The sequence below is a fragment of the Aulonocara sp. 'chitande type north' Nkhata Bay genome, linkage group LG17, assembly GCF_057382095.1.
Source record: "Aulonocara sp. 'chitande type north' Nkhata Bay isolate Kocher_YH1m ecotype deep benthic linkage group LG17, A_spYH_male_GT1.1, whole genome shotgun sequence".
Lineage (NCBI taxonomy): Eukaryota > Metazoa > Chordata > Actinopteri > Cichliformes > Cichlidae > Aulonocara > Aulonocara sp. 'chitande type north' Nkhata Bay.
The window spans coordinates 35920320-35930948 of record NC_141360.1 but is presented as its reverse complement, the minus strand read 5'-3'; the positions used below and the strand labels follow the sequence as shown (position 1 = coordinate 35930948).

The window sequence follows — 10629 nt, the reverse complement described above, 5'->3', positions numbered from 1 at the left end:
TCATGATAGTGTGGGGGGGGGTTTCAGGGTGTGTAGCATACATCTTTAATGAGTTTAATGACTTAAATTGTGTTGCTTGTTTGTTTTTACCCCTCAAATTTTAAAGGCTGACAGGGTATCGTCATCACCCTGGTGGGCGGTCGGGCGATCGGTATTGACATCTAAGTTTCTCGATAACGCAACAACACGGTGACGTAGGAGCTTCAAATTAATATCATAAGTATATCTACTAAAAATTTCAAATCTCAGTGATCTCAACGTCAGAAGTCAAGTTTTCTGAAAATCCTGTAAATACAATAACTTCAAAATGAGGCAACATAGGATTTTTAAACTGATACCACAGGTGTGTCTGCTCGGAGGCTGAGAAGTAGAACTAGCACACGCCAGTATTTTATAATTTTTGTACTGTGCAGGTCTTCTTCCAGCCACCTTATACAGAGTCCAGAGTCCTCTTCAGAAGTAAATGCAAATTTTCTTACACCTCTCTGTGTTGTGATCTATTCTTTTATATTACATTTTATACTTGTTTATATTCATCAATATTTCTGCCCCGTGTGTATTTGTGTGTGTTATAGTTGCAGACTACAATGATACAAATTTACTGGAAGCTGCACTGCTGGGTGGGGACAGCTTCATTGAAGACACACCAGCTCCTGCATCCCAGCCTTGTTGGCAGCTTCATAAGAAAGATGGTGATGGCAGACCCTGAACCCGTAACTACCACAAAGGTTGTTTCTTTTCCTCTTTTCAGTGCATTTTTGTATTACCAGCGGCTATGTGTTGTGCTTATTCAGGTGTGCCTTCAGTGAGGAGGTGGAATAAGTGGATAGTATTTTTGTCTTGGCTTACCATCATAACTAATTGCACACCACCTGGAGTCAAGATGACTGAACGGTCTAAGGCGTTGCATTTAGGTCTTGCAGGAAATAGTTCATCAGGAATGCATGTGTGTGCATGTTTGAGTTGCTATTTGTTTCTAAGGCTATTTGACCTCAAGTTTAAATACATAAGTCAGATTCCATTCAGTTTAGGGTTATGCATTCGAGATCATTCAATTGTATATTATGATATATTGACAGATAAAAGCGTGCTCAAGCATCTTTGTAATCAGTGTTCAGTAGCTGAGCAAAAGCTCTGTGTTCTGGTTGCCTTCTCCCTTGGAGGCGTGGGTTCAAATCCTGCTCCTGTGACGAAGCATTTCAAAATATATTTCATTCAGTATTTAAGAAATTTGCAAACATGTAAACATGGATTTATTTCTCACACATAAGTTGTAAGAAAGCTGATGGGAAACGCAGATCCTAAATGGATAGCACTGGGAATAATTGCGGGTTTTTAATGCTTCATGCACTGAGAGCACAAAACATTGTGTGAATCAGTAGTGCATAAAGACTTGCTTCTTCTGCATTGCTCAGGCTGATCTTCAGCATCTATTCATGAGCTTGATCCTACTTTCACCTGCTCTGTCTGCCGGTGCAGGCCTCCTTAGATGACCTGGTGGTACCAGGGCCCACAGGTGCACCATATCCATGCTGAGCGAGGATGCCTGATATACTGCTGCAGCTCAGAGGTCCTGAGCTCAAACTATCCTCTAGCCTCAGTCTCCTGGTAGCTTGTATTACAGGCACACACCACCACACCTGGCAAGAAGCAGCCTCACTCACAGAGCTTTTAACGTCATCACATTAGAGTAGTGTCCATCAATAATGGAAGTAATGGCAAAGCAAATAACTACTGATATGAGATTTTCTTAATTAGCAGAAGGACGTGTGTGTGTGTGATCATTTTGTTTATGCACTGTCAGATAAACAATAAAACATTCATGGATTTTTAATAATCACATAAACAATGACAAACTCAGGACACTGATGGAAATCAAACTGCAGGAATTCTGTTTGGCTACACAAGCAATTTTACATTCATGAGGCAGACCACAAAGACTGAAGAAAACTGTAAACCGGAGGCTAACTTCTGAGGTTTTTCTCAGTTTTTTACAAATGTCTGTCTGAATTGTGTGACTTTGTGAAAGGTGTGACTTTGTCAGGTCTTCCAGAGTAAGATGAACCAGCACAGGTATTTATCATTTTGCCAAATCTCATGGGCTATTGTGTCATGATGGCAGAGCGGTTTAAGGCGCTGCGTTCAGGTCGCAGTCTCCTATGGAGGCGGAGGTTCAAATCCCACTTCTGACAGCAAGTTTCTCGCATGTAGCAAATGAAAGATGAAGATGCTGTTCATCATTACAAAACTAGTCACTATGCAGGGTTGAACAGTGCCCAACTAAGAGACCTGTGTTATGAGAAATTTAGATCTCAAATGCATTTTGTCAGAGTAACACTAAGAATAGTTGTACCCTGTTCATCTGAACAAGTCAGTTTCCCGCATTGAAAACACCTGAATGCAGTAGTGGCAGTCGAATCTACGCCTTAACCTGCTCAACCATCTATATCTTCCACAGCGCTTTTTGGTGATATAGATAATTCCACAGAGCTTCCTGTTTCATCTTAAGCCCTCAATACATGCAGCTGTTACAGAGGTTACAGATATGATATTATGGTTGGTGCTTAGAACTTTGGTCTCATAAAAGCAGATCTCAATGTGTTTTGAAGTGAATTCAAAGTCCAAAGCATTAACCATTACACCATGGGAGTGCCAAAATAATGCCATTAGAAAATTAGCTGGAAATCATTGGATTGTGCTGTTGACTGGAAAACAAAATGAATCATATTAGCTTTAGTGGTTAACTTGCATTTTAATGGTATAAAGATCATGTAAATAAAAAAAGAAGGTCAGCCCTGATTTTACCAATAATGCTCGAATGACAATAAAGTTGCTCCAGTGATTTCAAATTTGCAGATTTGTGTAAAAGAAAGTGATTCTACCAGTATGTGATAGTGCCTTTAATAAATAGTTAGCACAGTGTACATGACAGTTATATATCTTCAGTAAATATATTAGTGACATGAAATTAATGACTTGCTTTGTTGTACATGTCAGCTATTACAAGTCAATTATTACAAAACTCACCAACGCAGAATTAGACCTGACACAACACCAGCATCTTTACTTGAACAGTGTCAGACAAGCTACTTGCTGTCAGAGGTGGGATTTGAACCCACGCCTCCAGGTGAGACTGCGACCTGAACGCAGCGCCTTAGACCGCTCGGCCACCCTGACACATCTGTAGTCATGGTTTCGTGAAGTTAAAAATTTAGGACGGCTGCCTATGCCATCTAAAATGTTCGGATCATGCTGTTGTTACAGAGGTTTGGATCTTTAGCCATCAGAATTGTTGTCTGCCACCCTCCTGGGAAGAGCTGAGGAGAGCCCCAAACGAGAGGTCACCCAGCAGCCACGGAGCAGAGGGTTGCAGTGACCCCTCTCAGGCCTCAGGCCCAGAGGCCATCAGGAGTGAGCCAGTACATACATGAGCGCCCAGCCCCACCCAGACACCAAGAAACACCAAGAAACACCAACACACCGACCTCTCAGAGCATCAGCCACTGGCAGAGAGTGTGGAGAGGGGAGGTGAACAGGTGCACGCAGACACAAACGTGCATTCCCACCCCCATATACACGAACAAATACTCAGCACTCACCCGACGTAGAGACAAACATAAATAGACACTGTACACACATTCACACTCCCCAAACATACTCTATATCCCAGGTCCGTGTACCCCTGCCCCCAGAGGGGCAAACCGTACCCAGACCCAGGAGATGTAACCCTTCTCTCTGGGGTGGAGGAAAGCAGATCGCCTCCTTATCTGCAGTAGCAGGGAGGCCCCGCATCCCAGACCCCAATCCGACGGCCAGCACTTCCTCCCAGCTGCCCAGCCCTGATGGTTAACAGAACGGGGGTGAGTGAAGAAGTGCATTTAAAACACAGGAGGGCATGGTGCTTCCTGCCAGAGAGCAGCACGGCTCCTCCCGAAAACCCTCAGTGTCTATATGCATTTAAAATTGAGGGTAGGGCACCAGCGCCAGAGGTGGGTTTGAATACACAGACTATCCTCTGGATGCTGTATAACGTGCAGGAATCCATGATGTAAATTAGCCTTTATGCATGTAGTGTTTCGTGTCCACTTTAAAAGGGAGCACTTTTGTCCATAGCTTAGCTGCACAAGCTAATGAATGACCTCTCTTTTGAACACAAAACGCCCTCACACAAACAGGAGGGGTACCTCCAAAGTTTGGTTTTGTCCGTTCATTGATGGTAGTTTTGTGCTTGATGCAAAACGCTAGTATAACATATATTTAACACATTGTTGTAGAGGTTAATTGTAGAACCAATCTGAGGGGGCACAGTAGGGGATTTTATTTTCTATATATATATTTTTCCCTCACAAGTTGCACTAAAATCTCTCCAACAGGGCTGCTGTTGGATCCATAACAGCCACTTTAGCCTGAGGCCCTAATGAATAACATGTGTTGCTGATTTTCTGTGTTGCCATCGACTAACTGAACAGCTGAGCGCTGATAGTAATGCTGTTAGTGTCAATAAACTGAGCCTACTGAAGTCTCTATCTCCTGTACTTGCTCTCAAACTCCAAACTATACTCGCCATAGTCAAGTTTGTTTAGCAGCTCCATTCAGTGCTCCACACCTCTGTGCTTGATCTCTCATCCTCAGGTTATGTCACATTCCAGGCAACATGTTGGGACAGAAAGCTCACCTGAAACTAACAAGAAAGTGATTTCGTGCCCTTCCTTTGGACCTAGCTGCAGATTAGCATGATTTTCCTTGAGCTGAGGGACAACTTCTTCGTATCTTGTTGGAAAATCCAGTGTTTGTGAAACACAGCCTTGTTTTCCTCCTCTGGCCTTCTGCTGTAAATTTGGGATAAACAAGCTCCCCCCCCCCCCCTGCTGTTATGACACTGATGGAAACACATCAGGAGCTGATAAGTGTGTAACCACACCTGTATCCTCCCCTCAAATCTCCCATCCGCAGCTTCATTTTCATATTTCCTGCTGGGTGCTTTTTCACCTTTTGTTGTCTTTTCTCTCATATTTGATCCGGCAGTGCCAGTCTCACCCCCTCTCCAACCCGGTTCTCCCTCTCTTTGTCACTGGTTGTCGATCAACCAGTCAGTGACATGTGGAATTTTTCATCACCTCGCCCCGGGGGCACCATGCTGCCTGCGCCTGTGTATCGTGCTGCTTTTTTTTCCAGTCCTGCCTTCTCTCTCTCTCTCTCTCTCTCTCTCTCTCACTCATGCACACTCATTCTCTCCCCGCGGTATTATTCTGAGTCAGCCAGTGGCAAGCTATGGTTTGTTGTTTGTGGTCAACCCAGCTGTATGGGGTAGCAGTAGCTGTCAGTGACTGATCAGCTCTCCATGGCCTATCGTCCCTCCAGCTCTGGCTCCTACACTGTGGTTATCATCCCGCTTAAGACCAGTCTGTGCAGCGTGGACGCACTTCGCTTCTACCTATGGGTGAGGATAGAGGTGGTATTTGTGTGTCTATACATCATCTGTTTTGTCTCCCTGTTTTTTTAGGAGTTGTATGAATGATCAAACTGTTGTATACTAAACATGCTTTTGATGGACTCTTCTGTCTCTGGGGAAGTGTCACTAGTTTGGTACATTTGGCCAACCTGCAATAACCTGACTTTTCCCACTTCTCTGGAATGTAACATCCATCATTTCTGTGTTGATTTTGACTCATTTACTCATTATTTTACAGTATTCTTATAAAGAGACAAGTTTATCTAGGCTAAATGGCAGCATATTTCACTAGTAAGTTCAACCGGTACAAGCTACAAGCTACAAGGAACGAGTGCCAAGAAACACAAACAACTAAAGTGCAGGGACAGAAATGTCAGAAATCTTATCTGTTGATTAGAACTGAGATTGTTAAACAATTCTTTTCATTAATCTTTGAACAGACAGCAAACACAAGTGTAGTCTCACAGACAAAAAAAACTTTTTTAACTTTTTAGGCAAATTCAAAGAGGTAAAAACGTCCAATTTTAAGTCTTCATGTCTGCATAAAGCTAATTCAGTGTCACACGAGATATCCTCAGTTCATTCTTTGATTGCACTGTAGGACAAAGGCAATTTTAATAATATGCCTAACATGATATCTGCACATTTTTGCTGCCGTCTGAGGTTTTATCACATTTATTCTGTTCTGTGTTAAACTCAACTGGTGAATATTCAGCATTTTTAAAGCTGGATAAGTTTTGCAAAAGAGGATTTTGTGGTTTCTAAGTGCCTCCTTATATTGCTTGGTGGAGTATTACTCAAGTTACTTGACAGGCTCAGGCTCAGGGCTCTCTACTCTCACTGTCAGTCAGGTTTTTCATGTGTCATGCTGTAATAACATCCAACTTTTGGCAGCTGTGCAAAAAGCTTTTTTTTTTGTATGATTTGCCTCAGGTAAACACTGCTTCCAAAGTACTGAAACAGTGGATTAACAATTCATCCATATCTTTTTGTCTAGCAGTAATAGGTTCTGACTGTTATTGAATTCCAGCACACAGCTAGACTTGCCTCACACAGCACAGAAGTGTGCCTCGACACACCATTGGGGAACAGCTTTGTTAGTTGAAAAGACACATTTTGGATTCATATAATGATGATGCACCACCCTCTGTTCAGTTGCAATGCTACTCTGCTGCACGTGCTGCAAACAGTGCTGAGATAAATGTTGAAGCTGCTCTGCTGAATAAAATATGTTATGACAGCATTTCTAAACTATCCTATTATTGCATTATTAACATTTAAGAAAAAAAGGTTTACGCTTATGAGCCAAATAATAAGTAACAACCTCCTGCCACCGATGTCAAATGACCTAATTAACAAAACAATTGATTGACTATTAAAATAGTATATAGTTAGCTATTACAGCTATAGTCTTGATGGTGTACCCTGCAACACACCACAACCATCAGAAAATCACACCAGGCATCAAAAATAAGATCAGCCTGATATCTGTGCAGTGATATCAGTCACCATTCAGTCGATAATTAAAAAGAAAGTGAAGAACAAAAACTATATTTTAAACAGTGCTTCCATTATATTTTTATCCATGGGAGAGAAGTTTAATAGGTGCTAGCTACCAAGGGGCAAACTCCAGAGCTGAAAAAGTGGCAAAAACTGCAGTTCCTGTAGCTGCCACTTGAGGCTGGCACCAAAATGAAGTTAATCTCCACAGACTCATACATTCAAAGGTTGAAGTTAAGAGATTAAAAAGCATATTTACTGCCTGGTACAAAATAGGGTTTGCGCCTGTGTGGGTAGTTTTCTCTTTTTAATAACTCATCTGCCTGTATAATTGGCTTGTTAGTCTCAGCACTAATTGGCTCAATTAACGTATTCCTGCACCCAAACAGTTTGTGAATGCAGCTTTCTGACCAAGCTAGCTAGAGTTAGCTTGATAAATTAGGGCTCCACCCTTTCTTCCATATATGGCAGCTGAGGTCACGGTGACTACTTTCATCTTTGATACTGCCTGTGGAATTGCCATGATATTTTGCAGTTGTTCTCTTGTGGTAGGGAAACTATATTCTGCTAATGTCAGTATGTTTAGCATAAAATATCACGCTCACCGCGTTTTTTACTTCTCATGAATTTTACATTTTCTAACTGGAAAAATGTGGATTTTAGGGGTTAAGGTCACGGCACAATCCTATAGAAATAGTCGCAAGTCTAATTGTTTCTTTTAAACATTAACACGTTTGAGACAAGAAAGCAGAGAAAACTATAGAGCAAATGTGCATGTTTTCTCACTAACAGCTAACCAGCCCAGTGGTGTATATGCTTTCTCCATTCTTTTCTTTTCTTTTTAAATGTAGTGTTTGTTTGTGATAACAGTAAGCCGACTCAATGTGACAAACTTGTAGATAATGTTGAATCTGATCTCTTTTTCTCAAGGCTCTCAGAGTTGAATGTTTTCACAATGTACATTTTTGGTTAACTATCATAACTGAATCATATGTGGCAAACTGATAACATAAGGTTGACAGCCATGGATTAAGAGGTCATGTTAGCAATATTCAGATTAAGAGCATGTCTCATTAATACTTCTAGCTTTTTAAATTTGTTTTCCATTTGAACAGCACACTCACTCACTGTGTGTTTTTCAGACAAGTTGAATTGTCACGTAAAGGTGATGCGCATCGTTGTATGTATAAAGTGCGTGTGTTGAGTCAGGTTGCGTTCAGTCATTTCTATCTTTGCTTTATTCGGGGTAGCGTGACTCTACAGTCATCCCAGTGACACATTCCCACATGTCAAGCTCGATCTTCACAGCTTCCTGTTGAAGGATCAGTGTAACCAGTTTTCTGTTAGCAGTAAATCTACTAACGATCAGCAGCCGAGCCAGAATAAATTTAGACTATTAACTCTAAAATAGAGAATAGAGTTTTCGGCCTCACTGTCGTTGAGATTACAGTGACTAATGGTCTGAAGTCATGAAGCCCCACCGCCACATGTCATGTTTCTCACTGTGTGTCTTTGTTTCAGCCTATTTAAAGAGCCTGTAACCCCGCTGGGCATAGACTAAAGAGCTAAAGGCCACCTGCTGCTCAGTGTTGCCTGGTACACAGTGCCTCGGGGCCTCTGGTTTACATGCTTCTATACATGAACCTGAAGGTCAAACATGTTAGCCTAGTACACAGGGACATACCAAAACTGGTTCTATCATATAACTCAGCACAAACAAAGTTTTCCATTTCATTTTGCTTCTTTGTGTTTCAGATTAAACGGTTGAAGGATCTGGAGAAGGAGAAGGACGCTCTGTGGTCTGGTCTGGAGATTCTGGAGAAGGCTCGGCTCTGGTATCTCCAGCGGCTGGAGGAGAACAGGGCTTGGCAGGATAGCATCGAAAGCAGAAGTGGGTTTGTCTCCAGAAATGAAGATGGAGCAGAGGTACAGAGAAGGGCCTCTTTGATTTTACTGACATGAGGCTGTCATGTTTAATAACGATGAATGATTACAGTCTTAACTTCCTTCTGACTTTGAAAAGGCTTGTCATTGTAACACAATCACAACTGGCTGCCTTATTGTCGAGGCTGAAGGATGGAAGTTGCATCGGGCCTTACCATAAATTTTAGCATGCACAGCGTCCAAGTTTAGTGGTCAATATCTGAAAAATTGTGCAAGACTTCAGCCTCATTCCTAAACGACAAACATTTCCTGTAATTACATTATTTTAAGCATCTATTTCATTTTCATCTGTTAGTGAGAGCATTCCTCACCAATCATAAAGATGAGACTTGTGCTTGGCATCCATTCGGGTGTTTCTAAGCCCACTAACAGTTCTGTGTGCCTGTCCTCAGGCTCGCTCCTGCCTCCTCGGGTCTCGTATCCAGCGGGTGAACGGTTCTCTGGGCTCTGTGATGAGTGAGCCTAACGCCATGACCGGCAGCAACCCCTCTCTGCTTGAAGCAGTGGCAGACAGTGACCTCCGGTGGCACAACTCAGTACTGACTCAGGTAAAGAAACAACCCTCAAGGAGGTAGAAGAAATATATTTTAATTAAATATTGAAACATCTTCTTTAAGAGCTTTTAATAAAGTTACGTGAATAAGTTTTGCATCAGCGTTCTTATGATTTGTCCCTTTGTGTAACATTGTCATTTTTCATGTTTTAACAGGAGGTGAAGAACAAGAACTGTCAAATATCCTTGTTAGAACAGGAAAAACACGCTCTCCTCAGTCAACTCCATGCACTGAAGAACTGCTGACTATAAGCTTACACGTGTATTACACCCCAAACTTACATTTAACTGGATATCATACAGTTATTTGCATGTAAATATGTATTTAAATTAATAAATGATAGTAAATGATACATTATTTTTTTCTTTGCTTTGTATGCAGTGAACCAGCCTGACGGGAAGGTTTTTGAATAACTTGACTGACGTGTTGAATGTGCTGCATTTGTTAATTCCTCATGACTATCATTTAACTTTGACCACTTTATGCTCTCTGCTGCTGATGATACATTTAGGGTTATGTCAACATCCAAGTATTCCCACAAATTTGTTCCTGCACTATTTGTCTAATTAAAATGTAAAAGTATATTAAATAACAACTGCAAGTCCAGAAAAAGATGCCCAGGCTTCATTTGAACCGTAACACCTTCTAGTTTCTGTAAATGTGCTTGCTGGGCACGTGAATAAATCATATTCTAACTGTAAGAGACCCTGTGAATATATTCAGTTGTATGTAGACGTACAGTTGAATAATAGATACACCTGGATCACTGCATTGATTCTTTATGAAATGAAATGTCTCCATGTTTGGAGATACTCTCTGAAATGGATGGACACAACATGACTAAACTGATACCACATGAGCAAATTAATTTTTTTTTTCCTTTACTGAATGCACTGAGTAAGTGCAATAAGTGAGCAATAGTGTTTAGTACTTCTCCAAAAGACACTTGAAGCAAAGTAATCTCATTATAATAAAGGCTTACAAATTTGAGAGACTAGCCCATGTCTCAGTTTTAATTACGTTCATTTCAATGTAATTTATATAGCACTAACTCACAAAACTAGTTGCCTCAAGGTGTTTTATATTTATATTTATATTATTAGCAAGACAATCCCAACAATCACACGAACCCCCAACAAGTTAGCAGTTGGCAACAGCGGGAAGACAAATTTACTTTTA

At 41.3% G+C, this 10629-nt stretch overlaps 1 protein-coding gene, 1 non-coding gene and 1 pseudogene across 3 annotated transcripts; 1 reads left to right on the top strand and 2 right to left on the bottom strand.

Moving 5' to 3' along the window:
- Positions 1-581: 581 nt before the first annotated feature.
- On the top strand, positions 582-10422 carry LOC147310487 (suppressor APC domain-containing protein 1). 2 transcript variants are annotated; one of them, XM_086270365.1, is made up of 4 exons: positions 582-728; positions 8708-8878; positions 9289-9444; positions 9606-10422. In XM_086270365.1, exons 1-4 carry the CDS (start codon positions 588-590, stop codon positions 9693-9695), a joined length of 558 nt encoding a protein of 185 aa, XP_086126491.1. In that variant the 5' UTR covers positions 582-587; the 3' UTR covers positions 9696-10422. The 2 variants fall into 2 exon arrangements, with proteins under 2 accessions (XP_086126491.1, XP_086126492.1); XM_086270366.1 differs by lacking the exon at positions 582-728 and adding an exon at positions 5203-5440 and having other exon boundaries at positions 9606-10416.
- On the bottom strand, positions 1387-1645 carry LOC147310489 (signal recognition particle RNA; annotated as a pseudogene).
- Positions 3095-3177, bottom strand: trnal-cag (transfer RNA leucine (anticodon CAG)). Its single transcript has one exon. It is a non-coding gene; the product is annotated as a tRNA-Leu (tRNA).
- Positions 10423-10629: the final 207 nt, after the last annotated feature.